Raw genomic sequence first — 17,993 nt, forward strand, 5'->3', positions numbered from 1 at the left:
TCTACTTACTCGTTTTTGTGTGATTTATCATGGTTGGTTTCATATGCCTACTGCCTACAACAGTTTTTACTCTCTTGCAATCAAATCTTGCTGTCAGGCCATGTCACTCTTACCCAGGGGTTTCTAAGCATCCAGCTACCATGGAAAGACAATCTGCACTGATGCACCAGATGTGGGTTCGACAGATGTGTTGTAGCCATATCATGGTCACTGAAAAGCCCCCAGTGTTCTTCTGTCACAGCTCTGCTAGACAGATAATGCACTCAGTCCTGAGTGAGAAATATAACGCAGCAGCAGAAAATTATATTATTGTGATAACTGCTTTGTTGTAATTATATTTCCTGCTGTAAAACATGGTTCTCAGCCCAAAGGGACCCTTTTCATCTTGTGTCCTTAAATCTTTTAAGTGCTATTTCTCTGGTTCCCTCAAGCTTTCCTGCCTAATGGCTAGCCATTCACTCTCAGACTGATGGGCATTTCTTCCTCACCCAGCCCTCTGGGGCCAGACCCTCAGGACAGACCTTGGCCATGCACCGTAGGATGCAGCTGCAAGTGAGCAGCTTCTTCAGCTTCATGCAGTGCCAGTGCCTCCTAAGGACTGCTGGAGTTGGAGATGACATCCCGTCTTCAGGCAACAGTATTTTTCAGCCACCCAAGGACATACAATCTGCAAATTTATTCATGCATGTTGAGCTCTCCTAGTGCCATGGTACGACAGTGGCATATCCACAAAGATTCAATTCACTGACTGCAACAGATCAACTTTGTATGTAATTGTAACTTGGGTTCAACCGAGTCTGTAAAAAGTTAAGATGCACATGAAAATTACTAGCACTGTTCTTTGGGCTGCTCTCACTTCTGTTCCTGAGCAGAAAAATACATCAAGATTTTGGTGTACGCTTAAGGCTTTCCGGAGTATGGTAGCAGGAAGCTTTTGGATATCACCGTTTTATTAGATGTGATATTTTTAGATCTTCATTCTTGGTGAAATCAATGCATGACACATTTTTAGGAGGAGAAAAATTTAACCTCAGTTTTAGCTTACTTTGACAAATACTTCAAGTAAGAAGTAAAAACAAAAAAAATTTCAAGCTTTGTTTTCCTTCCATGGTTAACAGATGAACTTTCCTAAATCTGAAGTAATAGGAGCCTAGCATTATTGTGTTCCTTGCATTGTATCTGACTCAAACATACCCTTATCATGACTGACACCTTCCAGTATTTTCTAGGGTATTAACAGTTAAATAACAAGTGAGCAAACCTGAGGCATTTTTTGTGTCACCATTTGCAAGCACTTAATAACTATTGGAGCCATTAGCATGATGGGAAGTTTTGCTAGGAAAATCCCAGGGGCTAAAGTAATAAAAAACTCACTAGACTGAATGGGGCTGGTTTCAATGGCTTTTACTTCCCCGTAACAAGTGAGCAGTCTGTGCAGAAGCTTGAAGGAAGGCTTGCTTGCACAAAGCTGTGGTCCTGGGTATTGTGTGCTCCCCTACCATCCACTGCTGTCTCATGGAGGAAAGTGGTTGGAAAGTCAGCCTGGTCTGAGGCTGGGGGCCAGGGCAGTGGAAAAGCCCACATTACCCAAGCAGGTCTGGAGCTGGACAGCATGGCCTTCTTGACCCGGCTCCAGGCCAGGCATGAGCAGCAGGATGACAACTTGCACAACAGTGACTTCCTTCCAGAGCTGGCTGGGACGGCAACCCTTTGTTTTTATCATTTTTCAGTGTAGCATGAGCTGCACATTTAGTTGCTTGCTCAACTACAGTCCGCTTTTTCTTGAGTGCAGCCGATCAAGCCTCAGCACATAGGTTATCAGACCTAAGGACTCCAGAGAGGCTCAGAAACTCCACTTGAGACCAGTGTTCAGTGCAGTGGGTTGCATGTGGACTTTTCTCGATAACTTTGGTGCTTTCTCAGGAGCAAATTCCTACCTGCCTCAACCATACAGCTTCTTGTTGCTGTTTTTAATACATCAGAAATTATGTCAACAGAATGTTCTGTTGTTTCTCAACAACAGATTTAAAAAAAAAAAGTTGGAAAATTGGAAGCTTTCAATTGCAACTTTGAACAACGCTAGGAGAGCTTTCCTGTCAGCTCCATTGTTCCCACATTGGACTTTTCTGCTGCAGGCCTGGTGAGGATGCTGTCATTGTCTTTTTTCCTTGAATGTAGATCGCATGACTTGCATTGTTCCCGTCTCCGATGTTATTTTCCCAAGGCAGCCTATAATGAAGAAAATACATGCTCAAGCTAGAACAAAGTCCACTGCTGCCTCACTAGCTAGGAGGCCAAATACAGCATGTACAGTTTCAGCAGTGAGTAGTTGAATTTGAATGATTGGCTTGGTTTCTGCAGAAACCAGCTCAGCAGAGCTTCTCCGTGCAGAGGATGGACTCATTATCAACATGGACAATCCTGCAAATAAGGAGATGCAGTTTTCTAGTCTTATGGGAACAGGTACAAAGAAGGGACAAAAGACTGTAGTCCTTTGCACGGGTTTCAGGTACTCTTTTCTAGGACTGCTGGAATCTAAAAGAGCTGCTGACAAAAGCTATGAAGTGGATTCATGTGTTTAATGACACCTCGGCATGGGAGAGTTTCATCCTCCCCATGCTGTAAAGTTGCTGCCAGACCCTAACAAAGTCACTTGATCAAAGGATTCAGTGCTTTGCACTGGAAGCTGGTAGTTCACCTCCCAGCTTCTTTTCTTTGGCATGCTTTGTTGGTCAGCAAAGTGATAGGCATAGAGTGGCACTATGGCACCAATAGCTGCAAGAAAGCTCAGTTTAGGGATGCTTTTTGGTATGGAAAAGCCAGTGTCTGTCACCTGACACACTCTTCATGTTTGCAAAGCCCTTCAGAAAACATTCTTCTGTTTGATCTATGTACCTTTGTTATCCAAACATAAAGGTGTCTGCATAGCTTACAGTCATCACTGCCTTAACTGGAAATAGCTGGCACCTTCTTGACAGGCATGACGAAAAGTCTGTATGCTGTGGGAACTGACTTGAGTTAGCTGCTAGACCTGCAGAGAACATCACTGAATGAAAAACAGGAGCAGTATGTTAACAAATAAATACCAAAATGACTGGAGAACCAGTTTGAAAACAGTGCCCAGTGGGTAGTGCTGGGAAGCCCTTATTGCTGCTGCCTGCACTGATCCTGCTCACTGGTGGTAAGACTGATTTCCACTTTCCATCTCAGCCAGGAAAATCTCAGGAGGCCCATCTTTGTTCTGGCATGATTGGTGTGTAAGGACTTCCCCAGCAGTGCTTACACATAAAACTCCTCTAACCTTGGAAGGAGTGAGCACCTTCCTTTAATTCAGTGTTCCCAATAAAGTACCAGGCATTAGATTTCACTTCTGCATTGAACTCTGAATTTTATTCTGGGCTTTGTTCTCCTCAGCTTTGCAAAACAGAGAAAGGAGGAGGGGTAAGGCTCTTTGGCTTTGACACTATTGAAGCCTGAGGAGCCTCTGAATTTCGATTGAATAGAGCCCTAAGAAAAGATCTGTTGAAGGACTACGTTTCAGTGCATTAAGGATGTGTGTTTAGGACTTTCCATTACATAATGAGGCTGAAATGGATTAACAAGACCCAGGCTTTCTTTTTCTTGAGAATTGCTGCCTGCACTCTTTTTCTATTAATGATGCTTCAGTCACAGCACTTACAGAAAGGTTTTCTTTGTTGTTATAAGTTTGAGAAGTAAATTGCAGCATTGTTTCTCCTGATCAAGAGATTGATTAGTCAGAGGTCTCTAGCTGAAGGGAAAAAATGTTCCTCATTATCAAATTTAAATGCAAATGTATTTGCCAGGAAGAGTTTCAGATGGTGAGGAGGGCGGGGATGGGGCATGGGGGTTTGCCTTGCTCTTTTGATGTGTTCCCATAACCATTTACAGATCTTTGAAAGGCATCCTGCTCATCAGGTCAGTGAAGAAAGAGTGTGGGAACGATGCTCTTGAAAGAGAAAATTAACCATTGCCACTTCCAGCTGGGTGCTTCTTGTGATATTTTGATGAGTAATGGTGCATTAGTATATTTGTGGAGTTTGTTGTGTTTTGTCCACTCTTTCTCTTCCTAGGTGCTTTCATAATCTGCTGGACCCCAGGATTAGTCTTGCTGCTCCTTGATGTTTGCTGTCCCCAGTGCAACGTCCTGGCCTATGAAAAATTCTTCCTGCTCCTGGCAGAGTTCAACTCTGCCATGAACCCCATCATCTACTCCTACCGGGACAAGGAAATGAGCGCAACCTTCAAGCAGATCCTCTGCTGCCAGCGCAGTGAGAGCGCCAATGGCCCCACCGAAGGCTCAGATCGGTCGGCATCCTCGCTCAACCACACTATCTTGGCTGGTGTCCACAGCAACGACCACTCTGTGGTGTAAAACCACAGCCAGCCACGTGACCGACAAAGAGCAGCAGGCTACGCCACAGAGCGGGGTGGGTGCATGGGCCCGGGGAAGGTAACCCACTCACAATGTTTTCTTAAACACTAATGGACTACAAGTGCCTCTTTTCCAGGGAGCCTGGCACACCAGTGCAGACCACCCCGTCCACAGGACTGGCCAGGATGCAAGGCCTTTGATTTCTACTTTAGAAAAGTAGAAGGTAGATGCCTTGAGGCGGAGGGCATCGATAGCCCGTGGAAAGCTTCGCTGAGACTTTGTTGGACTTCGCTGCATCTTGGTGCCAGTCTGAGTCAACTCTGATTAATTAAGCTTATAACTGCTTCACTGCATTTACACGTAGCCACTTAGTATTTTTAAAAAGGGAGTAAAGGGGATAAAAGTATGCCTATCATTTAATAGACATGTAATATGTATCACCATCAGCATGCTTGTGATGAACGTTTTCTGTGCAGGGAGTAAAACTGTGCTCTAGTCTTTGTATCCTTAGCCACATTGCCATAACTACAGTAAAAACAAAAGTATTTTTTTCTAACACAGGCAACAGGAAGATGATGGAAACTGACTCTTCTTACCTTCATTACTGGCGTTAGAGAATGCATGTTCTGTGTGTATGCAGATTGTTTTAATTATGAAAAAAAAAGCTCTTTGTAAAGTCTACAGGAAAGTAGAAAAGCATAGACTGTATTCCAATGTTTGTTTAGATTACGAAATAAACAGTACTTTAGTCACAATGTATATAAGGTTCTTCTTTGAAGTGCAGTATGAAATGAGTAACATGTGAGGGGTACCAAGTTTTTTATGGACAAGTTCTTAAGATAGAACACATCCCTAGGGCTCTTAAAGGGCTACAATCAAGTTGGTAAATTAAAAAAAAAATGTATTTATGTCATTGGAATGTTTTTCTTGTTCATGGCAAAAAACTTAAGCATTTTTAATGTGAAAAAAGTGTAAGTTTTTATGGAACTTTTCTTGTAATTGAAAACAAAACACCTTTTGCATTTTTGCACTGAGAAATATTTGTAGGGTATCTTTTAAATTACTATACCCTTCACTTCAAAAGCATTGAGCTATTAAGAACCGAGGTACAATTTTATTTTGTGAAGTCAAGACTTTACTACATATTCATCTATTGAAAATGACTGGACTGTGCTACAGATAATAGGCACACATGCACATTGTTATAAATAGCTAAGCTAACAGGTGGACTTTTTCATACCAGACTGTTTGGAAGAGAAATGCCACTCATGTGAATATCGGTTGCCCAGAATCACTGACATTAAAAAAGACTCCTTAACAGGGCTAAGTGTAAGCAAAGGTGGGATCTTGCTGATAAAAAACTTGGGACCTTTCTCTGTGAAACTGTATGATCATCTAACAATGTAAAATATATCAAGAGTAAATTCCTGGGGCCATTTGTCTCATCGTCATTTGCCTCTATACCAAAAAAAACCCAACACCCAAACAAAAAAATAAACACTCCCAAAAAAACCCCACAAAATAAAATCAGAGATGTATATCCTTCAGTGTACCCTACTGAAATGTAACTTAGAGAACAATGTTCTCCCATTTGGGCAGGGAAGAAATGGAGGGGAGAGAGTCAGCCCAGCAAAATTCAGTGTTTTTAGCATCTCTTGCTTTGAGGACAAGTAAAATTGCTTGGAACAGGCAGTTTCTTGCTGAAGGAGGGAAGAGAAACAAGCGAGTAAAACTTACCTCCACTGAATAAAGTGAGAGTTTTGACACTGCTTTCAGTAAAACTGAAATTCACCTGAACTGTCAAGCTAATTTTGTGTGGACACTGTGCAAGGTGGAGTAGGCAGAGAGGATAAACATAACATTATCTGCCAGTTGACCAAGGTTTTGAATATAAACACTTGCTTTTGGCAAAACAGCTCTTATTTTTCTGACTGTATTTGAGAGCAAGTGAATGTACAGGTTGATTTGGTTTTATTCACATAACCATACTGAGAAAGTGAAGAACAGTCTGTATGAATTTCTTCTTTAAAAAGCATCTGCATGCTAATCCATTCATCATTTTTTCTTAGTGCCTGCTTGATGGTTGAACTAGTGCAGGTAAGCAGAAGAAAGAAGAGGGTAAGACTGCCTCCAAAGACAGGGGACATCTGACTGAAAAACAATTTCTTTTTCTGAAGAGCGCTTGAACTTCCTTGCTTCCCTGGATCCAGTGAGAGCAATTTTCCCTGTCTCTAACATCCCCACAAAAAAATAGATCATAGACACTTTATTTTAGGGTGGAGGTTTTTTTGGTGGGCGTTGTTGATCTTTCCAAGTGTCCTTTATACTGCTGGGGAGAATGGTGTTCTCATAATAGCAGAAAATCATTCACCCCAGTTTACCTGCTCAAAGTGTAGTGGGTTTTGAGAAGCCATGGGTGAAAAATTTCAAACCAGGGGTGCAGTCGTTCAAGACATGTGGGTGGGTGCAGAGGCCCCTTGTGAGGATGAATGCCCAAGGAGGCTTTTTGGTTGTCATTGTCATGGCAACAGCAGTTGCTGTCCAGGTACATTGATCAGCCCGTCTCCAAGGAGGCACTGGACAATTCAAGAAGCTGGACCCTTTGAACCCTTAGCAGCAGCTAAATTTCAGTTGTCAGGTATATTAATCCAGGAGCACTTCTGGCAGCAGGTGGTCTTCTTCTAAACAGTGAAGTGCAATGCTTTAGATCAAAGGCTACAGGAGGCAAACATTGTACAACTGCACTAGAGGAACTCACTGAGCATTTGGCTGCTGTTTAAAAATTTGGTTAGTGCTTTGTGTTGTTGACATGTTGTCTGTATATCCTTGGGAAATCTGATCTATGAATTGAGTGGTTCTTTGCAAGCTAGTGAACTTAAAGCTGCAGTGAGCAAAGAGAATAAAAACCAGAGCTGCAATAGAAGGATTCATTTGCTGTCTTCTTTAGAATGGTTCTCATGCCATTTGTTTTCATCCCAGAATTTTTCTAAGTTTTACTTCTCTGTTCAGACTTCCCAGCTTCATTGTGCAGTTATAGAACTCACTTCTGCTATGTGAAAACATGGTACAAAGTACTTAGGGGAAACTCTTATTTTTACTTATCTAAAATTCTTCAAAAGGTTTTAGAAGACTTCTTAAAATACCAACGATCCTCCCACAGTCATTAAAATTCTTCTGTTGCTGGCTGCCTCTTGTCTAAGTAAATCCTCTTGAAGTTCAAATGTAATGGTGTTTGTGTCAGCAACTGTAGTGGTGGGGAGTTGTGTTTTAAAAAGAATATGGTTGATGCAATCATTTACAGGTCAAGGAAAACGTGTTTTCCTACTTCATGTTTTTTTAGAGGCAGCACAATCTGAAAACTAATTGAAAAGATGGCCTTTGAATGGAGAATTACTAAGTAGAATTTTAATTCCCTGTTGCTATATAGAGAGAGTCTGGGTGACTCATTGGTCAAAAAAAGCACAGCTTTTATATAAAAATTTGGAAGTATATTCTGTGTATGTTCAACACATTGATTTTCTTGTCAACACCTTTCTTGTTCTGTGTGTTCTGAAATATCCTGGTAGGTTCAGGCTGGCTCCCAAATGAGATACTGAAAGCTCAGCAGATAGGAGAGAGGGCAGACCAAATAAAGGCTTTTTCAGTGATTCCTGAATCTAAGCACACCTGTCTGTCCATAGTGCAGCAGTACCAGGGGTTTTTTGAATAGTTGCCGCAAGATCCAATATTGCTTCCTTAACTCTGTCCTTCCTAAATAGTCGCAGCTGTGGCACTGTTTAAACAAGCTGGCAACAAAGGCTCATAGTAGGTTACTTGGTGAAAAGGAACTATGCTATCTTCATGATGCAAATTAAGTCTGGGTAACTTGGATGTCAAACAGGAAAGGACATGTTTTTATGTCCAATGGGTTGGTTATGCTTCCCCTTCTGAGTAACTTTTCCATATCAGCATCAATTTCACCCAGTATGGGATTTCACTGAAATTAAACTTTCCAGGCCGTTCTATGTAGTATGGTTTTTGGTTTGTACCTCTGTGATGGTCAGGGGTTTAGCCATGGCCAGTCTGGATCCTAGGAGCAATTTTTGGGGGGAAACTCAAGTGGGCTCTGCTTCTAAAGCAGGTTTTGTAGCTTTTCCTGAACATCCGTGTTTCCCCAGAAGTATGCTACCAGATACCATACTTAACTACTGTAAAGCCAGTTGGGGTTTCTGTCTATGACACTGCCGCAGCCAGATCTGTCTCTTCTCACTGCAGTAGGTGTCCACAGACTAAAACCACACAGCTTTTTCTGTGAAATAAATAAAAGCCCACACAGTAGATTGTTTTTCCCAGGTGGGATTAAAAGGACACCCTCAGATGGAGAGGCTTTGAATACAAACACCTGTGGTCTGTCTTTCAATTGGTTTGAATCAAGGTGATGCAAAGCAGAGCAGGCAAAGGCATTTCTCTAGGGTGTCACCGCCATCCCATGCAGAGGTGTGACCCCATCCCTGTTGTATCTGTCATTCTTTTGGGTCCCTTCTGACCACAAGACTGGATGGAGCTGGCAGAGGTCAGCCTTAGTGAACTGACTTTTTTTCCTCTTGGTGCAGAAGTAACATAAGCTAAATACAGGCTTTTCCTTTTTCTGGTCTTCTTTAAGGCTTTCTTGTTGTTTCAAGTGTACTGTCATGTCCTTTCCAACCAGTTCTTGCTGTTAGCCATTGGTCTGTGCTACACACTAATGTCTCTATGGAAGGGATTTGCAACTGCAATCTCATTTGTTCAGACAAATTGCTTGGGTTCTGCCATTTGATTGGAAAGACCACTTCCAAAAGACATTTAGCTTAAAGAGTATTTACTCCCACACTTGTCCAGTGCCTCAAGAAAAAGTGCCCATGACTTTCCTCCCATTTTCCTGTCTTAGAGGATTTTCCAAGAAGCTGTTTACCCAGCTTCTGTTTCTTAAGTTTATCAAGGAGAAAAAAGGGGACTGATACTAAAAAACAAACCAAACCACAATAAAACAGAAGTGTCAACAAACAAAAACCCTACAAAACAAAAAATTTAAAAAACTACAACAAAAAACCACAGAATACATCAATATTAAACTATGCTGCTGTCTCCTGCGGTACATAGAAATCCAACCCCCTGATAGCTGCCAACATTTTAACAAAAGCCTCCATGAAATGTTCCCGTTTGCCTGTGATAAACTTCTGATAACTTCTGATAAACCAGAAGTGTATGTGGGAGACTCAGGAATCTGTTCACTTGTTTTCCTGCTTAAATAAAGATGTGTTTGTAACTCAAAAGTATAGGGAGAGCCAATAAGGTTTGGCAAAAAATTTTATTATTAAATGCACTTACTGTAAATGTTTAGAGGTTATATCTAGTACAATAAAGTATCTGGCATGTGTAATATGGAGTGTGAAAGAAATACCCTTTGTCGAGAGAGCTGGTATTTTGGATGTGGAGGGGAGTTATTCAAAAAACGTGACTGAGACACAGGCTGGTCTCTTTCAGGAGACAGCAGAGGGCTGAAACACAGGGACAAGGAAGGGACAGGTTATTTCCAGTAAATCACTTAATCATCCATTCTGTTCCTGATTCTTACCTCCCCACCTTCCTTTCAAGGCCATATTTACACCAGTTAACCTCAGGTCTCCTCTTGTTGCTATATAGAAAATTTTTCCTGCACAGAGAAAACGAATCTGCTGCTTCTTTTCCCTCCTCCTCTTCTTTCTTTTCTCCTTTAGCTTTCTTCCTTTTCCTTTCACCTTTTACCTTACTTTCCTTTTCTGTTATGCATGGACATGTTTGTCCTACAATGTGTCCCCAGTTTTAACCATAGGAGGTCATTAATTGTCTAAACCAAAGCTGATTGGCTTATATATAGAAGTGAATGTGTCCACACACAGATCTGCAAAGCCATAGGAAGGAAGGAGGTAGAAATGAAATAAAAAGCATTATTTCAGTGCTGCTAAAGTATAGCTCATTTAAGACTATTTACATGCTAACTCCTATTTCACATTTTGAAGACAAGAGGAGTTACATAAAGGGTTCATTAACCCCCTGCCTTTTGTTAGAGAAGCCAATCACTTACGCACCAATAGAAACCAAGTGTCTGCTTCAGCAAAATGAAAGAAACTAAAATTGGTGTTCCTAATGACTTGGGGCATTATTAAGTACAAAAATGAAAAAAAAAGAGGAGAGTTCAATTTTTTTCATCTCCCAGATCCTGGTGATTCATGACTAATGCCCTGGTGCTGGGCTTTCAATGGCATGTCATGTGCAATGTAAAGCAGCCCCATAGAGCTTGAGTGCTGGACATAATGATCAGAAAGCCAAAATACACAATTGCTAAATAAATCATGCCTCATGAAAATGCACTGCAGTGCCTCTGGGATTTTCTGTTTAAGCCCTGGATCACCATTTGCTGGGAAAGTCAGACTGTTTATATGGCAAATCTGTTAACATTAAATACACAACACGTGCAGTGACACAACCGCAGCCTCAGCATGCAATAGGCAGCACACAGAGCAGGAGCTCTGAGAGCAGAGAGCCAGCACGTTTGAGATCACAATGCTCAGAGCCAGCAGTGCACTTCCCTGCATTGCATGGGCCAACACTCCCGTTCTGCTTTGTGCCTTTTTGTGCTCCTTCAGGCCAGGTGTGTCGGGATGGACAGGCCTGCTGCACATGAGCTGGTCCCAGCAGAAGCAGATGCAAGTCTAAAGCCTTTCTCCTCTTAACTGCTTAGGCTTTACACAGTTGTGGATCTGCTTCTCCCTTCTCTAGTCCTTGCATGCTCAACCTCATGCTGAAAATTCTTGTCACCCCTCAAAGAGTCTGTCCAGTTCCTCATGTTTTTTGCCTTTCTCTATGCCTCCGCCAGGAATCCTAAACCATCTTTGTGTCAAACTGCAAGGTAAATGCCAGGTGCTTCACACCTCAGATACAGCTCCTCTGGGGGACGAGGTAGGAATGGAGTTAAATTCCGTTGACAGCTGGCCACAAATGGTGTTCGAAGGGCACGGTGTTGGAGCCAGTTCAGTTTAATATCTGGCTGTCACTATCCTTGGAGATATTTAAAAGATGTGTAGATGTGGCATTTAGGGACACAGATTACTAGTGGACTTAGTGCTAGGTTAATGGTTATACTCTATGATCTTAAAGATCTTTTATAACCCAAATAATTTGACGATTGCAAGGGAAATAAATAAATAAATGCAATATATAGAGAACAAGGAAGTGAATAATTGTGAGAGGAAGGGACCACAGAGAAGAGACTCCCCTACCTTCTGTGCAGAATTTGGTTTACAATCTTTTCAAAGGCTTTCTGGCAAGTTCAGGAAAGAATTTTGGGTTGTGGGTTTTTTTCAAGAGGAAAGAATAATGCCTCTTCCTCGGCATTACTTTTGGTTTTTTTTGGTCTGATTGTTGATTTAGGTGTATTTAATTTATTAAGAGATCAAAAGATCAGTTGAAACAAGGAAAAGACTTCCCATTTACCACCCACACTCAGCACAAAATAAAACTGCTTTTATATAAATGGTGTTTTACCACTCAAAGACTGAAGAATGCTTCAAGGAATGACACAGGTTGGGGGTTTTTTACTTCTCTGTTTTTCCGAGGTTCATGATGTCTGGATATTTTACAGCTTATTCTGCCACAGATTTTGAGTCTGCACATTCTTTTTGTCCTCAAGTGTCTCTTCGCAATCATGCTTTTTCAAAATATGTAAACACTCCTTAGTTCTAGGGAGTTACTCAAAAATGTGCCTGTTTTGAGCTAGTCCAGCTGCTGCAGCCTTCCAGACCTCTCTCCTGTTTGCTTACAATGAGGTCTGATTTTGAGCCACAGCTAGATGCTAGCAAGTGACAATTATTTTGTTTAGAAATTCTCATCTCAGGGGAAATGTCAATAATGTATATCTGTCCCTACAGCTAATTCAATATGCTGCATGAAAGCTGGCTGCCTCTATAGTGTTTCTTCAACAGACACATCAGAAAAACAGATTTTCCTGAGCTGGGCTGGGTTAAGGATTTGAAAAAGTGACTGACCTTTGTTTTGTTTTTGAAACATCATTTCTACATCTTTACATGAACATGCTTAGGGGTGAGCTGTTGTTCAGTCTTTAGATCATCTGTCCTTTCTCATCTGTGGCCCTGATACCCTCAGAACTGTCAGTGGCAACAGGGCTGGGATGAGAAGTGCTCAACATGGGACAGATGCAGGGGCAGGAGGAGCAGAGGTCTGTCAAAAGGCTCAGTTATGGTCCAGCTCTGGCCAGCACAGATTTGTACCAACCTACTGCTATCAGCAATGCCCTTTGGACTCCTGAGCCCCAAGTGCGACAGTGCCAACCACTCATTTTGGAGGTGGCCAACACACTGGGAAGGAGAAGGAAGTTCCCAGTCCACGCTTGAGGAAGTGAAGGGTGAAATTGTGCTCCTGTGGACAGCTGCAGACATCTGATTCTTGGTATTACTTTTACTTGTTGCTCTTTTTTTCTTCCCACATCACTTATTTTACCTCAAATGTCCAGGTGGGGACAGCCCCCCAGGGATAAAAAGTACCTGGCACACAGGAGCCCAGCAGCAAACTGAGATTTTTTGTGTTGTTGGTCAAAGCGTCTTATGCTTATGAGCAGGGATGGTGATGGTGCCAGTCTGGGAAACAACAACGTGGCATGCCCATGCCTTGTTTCCTTCCTTGTTCAGGAGAGAGAGAGAGACATCTTTCATGTTTTGGAGGAGGAAAAGTCATTCTGAGACCACAGGTGCAGTGTGGGAGGGCTGCTTCGGGTGGGCTGACAGCTCTTCAGGAATGGAGGGCAGCCCTGTGGCAGGGGAGGGCTGGGGCATCTGGTCATGACCACGTCAAGCTGGCACAGACCCATGGCAGTGGGGGAGCTTGCTGGAAATGGCAGGTGCTGCTGGTTCAGAAGCACAAGTCTTTCTTGTGGATTCATTTCTCAAAAACATAGCTAGGGATTGGGAGATGGGGGGTAGGGAAAAAAGAAAAAGCCTGCATATTTTCTGTACAGTGGAAAACCTGTTTTTCATTCCAAATGCTTAAAAGCACAAGCCATTCACACCTGGTCTTCCAGAGGGAATGCACAGGAAAGTAAAGCAGGAACTGGGGCCCTTGACTGTTAGACCTCCTTTCTTGTCAGCTGGACATATGCATAGTCTGTGTTACAATGTCTGGTTTTTCATCTGAGAACATCAGACATGTTTAATGACTTATTCTAAGTGCACACAGAAAGCACAATTGCTACGCAGGCAATGATTTTGCTTAGGCAAACTCCATGAAAACTTGCAGGATTAGAAGACTTTCACTTTAAAGGGGGTATTTTTGGTTTCTATTTTATATTTCTGTGCATAATACCGACAAATACTGGGCAGCATTACTTTATTTTTTTCTAAGTAGAACATACCCTGAACCTAAGTAAGTGTTCAAAAATCCCGAAAAAGCACAAAAAGCAACTAGAAAGGGAGAAATTACAATTTATTTTTTTTATCACCATCCATAGACGACAGCTTCCTTTTTTGGAACCAACCGTGTTAACCTAGCTGCTACAGGATTACTGTCCTTGAAAACTGCCAGCTTCTGAACCTGACCTGCACCCTGTGAGCTCACGGAAGGGAACATCAGGGAGGTTTTGTTCACCCTCACGATTCTCTGCCTTGCCATGGCTATGGCAGTGTAGAGGGCAGCAAGGACCAAAGGGACTACAGAAGGGAAGAGGAACTCTTGTCTTTTCTTGTCTTTCTGGAATGTGAAGTCAACCCAGGTGGGCAGCTGTGCCAGGGAGCTTTACCAGGAGGAGCAGCCACAGGTGAGCCACAGGGCCATGTTGCAAGAGGAACAGGACAAAAAAATGTTTGCAAGTAGTTCTGTGAAATAGAACCAGGCTGGACTACACTCTTTCCTGCCTCTAGCACTTTACAAAGAGGTGAAATCTCTGTGGGGATACAGCAGAACAGCACTAAATTGCGGTTGAAGGAATTATATGGCTATAATGGACCCATAAAGAGGTTTATAAGGACTGCAGACCTGGTCCAGAGAGCAAGGATATAAATTTTTTCTGGAATGAGGCTTCTTGTCAGGAGGCATCATGGTGCTCCACAATGAACTCAGGATGCGCTCCCCTGCACTGTCCTTAAATTATGCTCCGTGATTATAACTCAGCTAAAAAGGATGTGTCAAATAACATACATGGCTCTGACAGTATTGAGAGGGTCTTCCCAAGAGTGTGGAAAAAATGGCACCCTGATGGCCCCGTTGCCTCTCCAGTAGCTCCCGAACAGTGAACATATCTGGATTGCATTGCCTGACCAGAAGGTTGACTGGCAGCAGAATCCATTCCACAGCAGATGCTGTGCATCAGGATGTGTGTATCCTGCGCATAGAAGCAGAGCGTGGGATTTTCTTTCTCTCTAGCATTTGAATAGCATTTTGAAAGTTTCTTGCAGCACAGCTATAGCCAAGCTAGATGTTTTATTAGTGAGCAGACACCAGGCAGTGGTTTTAAAAAAAAAATCTAAGCCATCTGTGCAAAATTCAAGTTCTTGCTTTTTCTACTCATGTTCCAGTGAGAACAGTGGTATAAAAGGAAGTCTTTGTAACATAGTTGAGTTTTTTTTCTCTTGATGTTAGTGCTCTGTTCCTTTACTTGCAAGGCTAGCATTTCCCCAAAACACTTGCATAGCTGAAGAAGCATGAAGTTTTGTTGGAATAATTTGGCTGAAAGTCAATAAGACTTTTTTTCACAAGTGCCTTAAGTCACTGACAAATGTGTCTGCTTTCATTTTGCTAAGTCTGATGTAAGAGACGCAACTCAGCTTGTGTCAAGATATCTGTGCTAGTCTACCATTGCTTGTGCTAGTCCAGGTAAACCTGGTTCAGGAACTAAAAGAAACTGCACTAGTAAAAGGCACCTTTGTTGCAGTATCTTGTATTACTGTCTAAAGGTGCAACCATTGAAGGAAAAATATCACATCCAGTCCAGCATGCACCAGTGAAATTTTTCTGATGTAGGCCGTGGACTCCTAAGTAGCTCAGACACTTTTGAAAATATTGCTCTTCATCCAAATAAAGTAAAAGAGCAGCCAATATTTGGAGTAAGTGGCTTTGCTAGTAATGTTCCTTAATGCAACCTCCCACACGCTTCACCTTCAGTGAGTAACTCCATAACTGAAAAGTCTGGAGACAGTCCAAACAAAACAGTGTGTTTTCCATTAAAAGTAGAAAAAAATTACACAGCATATAAATTTACTATGAAGCCATGTTGTTTCATATGAACTAACAGTGACATGCGTGTGATTTTAATAAAGGAAACCATGATTTCATTAGTTAACACTGTGTGTAAGTCAAGCATACAATGAAAAACAAAGCAGATACAGTCATTCATCAAAGAATTGTTCATCAATAAATCTGCATGAACCTTTGCAATCACACTGCCAGTCTGGGTGGTCTTCTGCCTCCTCCTTCTTCCCTAACCGTGCCCAGGCCATTCACAGTTGGATTTGCCCCCAGAGTCAGCAGTGGAGCACTGTGCTGAGAAGGGCTGTGGTTGTGGTCCTGGTGCATGCCCCTCTCCTGGGGGCACAAGGCCATCACATCATACAATGCAGTCACCGTACCATCCTGTGCCTTCCTTTCTGGTCCTGTCTCTAACCCAGAGGCGCTGGATGCAGTCAACAAACGCAAGGAATAATGATATAAAGAAAAAGAAAAAAAAAAGAGGAAATATGGTCAGCCTAATAAAATATTGTGCAAAGACTCCAGAGAGAGAAATTATGTCTGGCTCTACCACAGGTTGTATACAACTCGGCAATTAGCCTTCGGTATCTAAGGTTTCCATTACAGTAAAGGGTTTGTGCCCTCTGCTTCCTTTCCACCATGATACGGGAAATACCTCTTTGTAATGTGTTTTTGCAGAACCCAGAGCAATAAATGAACATGTTCATGGGAAAGTATTTACACCAGCAAATGAGACCATTTCTGGATCAGGACTTAAGACTCCCTCAGTTAAACAACTCAGTCACCCGGCTGAGTGGGTGTCAACTCAGGCGTGAACTGGTTAGTAATCTATTTACCTCATTCTTCTAGAAGAGTTTAAACAGGAAAGAGGGAATTACATAGGAATGCAGTTGGAGAACAAAATCTAGTAATGAAGGAAGAAAGCAAAATATATGTTCAATGATTATAAACTAAGAGGAGAATTTGAGAAAAAAAGGTAAAAGTAAAGGATTAGATGTAAAGGTGAAAAACTCTGTAGGACTGGAGATGAGGAAGCGATCACAGGACCTGCTGAAAAGTAGGATGCTGAAGTAGTGTCCATCAGGAAACAGCTATGTTTCCTGAAAACCTGGAAGGCTTAAGTTAGTCAGCAGGTTTATCACTTAAACAAATCCAGACCCCTACAGCTGCTGAGGAGGGTTATGGAAAATCAGTGGGACCATGTGGTCATGTGGAGTGCTGTTAAAGGGAAGCCTGTGGTGCTCTGGAGGAGAGAGGAGGGAATGGGCTTTGCCAGAAAAACAGGGAGTAGAGCCATTCAGCTTCAAATATAACTAAAACACAGATCAGCATTTGTTGGAGCAGACTTAGTTAACAAGCAATCCTTTATGGAGGATCTTGGCTGGAACCTACAGCATCAAACTCACTAGTGGGTGAGATGGCTGTTGGATGACAGCATGAATCTGCAACACTGTGGAAAAATAGGACCTGAATTTTCCCTGGTTTTCTCTCCTGGGTTTATGGTCCTTTCAGGCACAGTAATTCTCCAGGGCCAACTAAGAATTTTCATTCACAAATATGAGGGTGAAATGTCTAACCCAAGGAAGAGAAGAGCTCTGGTGAGCATGTTGAACTGACCCTCTGTGGGCCAGCTGCAAGCTCACTGGGGCTGATTTCCATCACATTGTGTGCAGGATAGAGCCCAAGCCATCTAGCTGCCAGCCCCTCTGTTTCCTGTTGTGTTGAGTTCAGCTGGACTTACTTCTTTCCTCCCCTTTGTGACAGATAGAAATGTGTTCCTTGCTTTCCTCACCATAGCCAAGGCCATGGCCACAGCTATGTTTTGCTGAAACATTCAACCTGACACTCTCCTGCCAAATTTTATTGTAACAGTCAAGTTCAGAAAGAAGGTAGTATAGTTGCTCAAAATCGGCCTCACGGCAGTGCTCATGTCTCTCTGTAGAGACAGACAGAATGGATTTTCCCTTGAAAGTGCACACAACTGAAATGGGAACGGGGCATCCAAGAGACACAAGGTTAGTACTATTGGAAGGAGTTGCCTTCCAGCAAAACTGAAGTTATGGAGTTCTAATGGTCTCAGGACACATGAAAGCCTTCTCATTTGTTTTGCAGGATCACTGAGTTCAGGGGCCTGCTGCCTTTTCCCAGGCCAGTAAAGGTGATGGAAAGGAAGTCCTGCTGACTTCAGAGACTTTTGGGTGGGAGCATCCCTGCCATAGAGGGAAGCATGAGTCTCACCAATGGTCCCAGGGGCTGAAGCCAGCACAGAGTTTACCAGAGTGCCCAACACCATGCCTCCAGATGGGACATTCAGGATGTTCAGGATGTCGCTACCCACTCAGTCCTTGGA

At 42.5% G+C, this 17,993-nt stretch overlaps 1 protein-coding gene across 3 annotated transcripts in view; it reads left to right on the forward strand.

Annotated features, from left to right (window-relative positions):
* The window catches only part of LPAR1 (lysophosphatidic acid receptor 1), a 115,324-nt gene that overhangs the window by 63,572 nt on the left and 33,759 nt on the right, over positions 1–17,993 (forward strand). For 2 of the 3 annotated variants that reach the window (XM_027747064.2, XM_039380406.1), the window contains exon 4: positions 4,092–5,945. The exons of the other annotated variant lie outside the window; for it this stretch is intronic. In XM_027747064.2, the coding sequence (XP_027602865.1) occupies positions 4,092–4,393 (302 nt within the window). In that variant the 3' untranslated portion in view covers positions 4,394–5,945. Of the gene's footprint in view, positions 1–4,091; positions 5,946–17,993 lie in introns of those variants that run through there. 3 annotated transcript variants of the gene reach the window in all.

This window comes from Pipra filicauda, unplaced genomic scaffold (genome assembly GCF_003945595.2).
Source record: "Pipra filicauda isolate LSUMZ 115617 unplaced genomic scaffold, ASM394559v2 scaffold194_size2289513_pilon, whole genome shotgun sequence".
Taxonomy (NCBI): Eukaryota; Metazoa; Chordata; class Aves; order Passeriformes; family Pipridae; genus Pipra; species Pipra filicauda.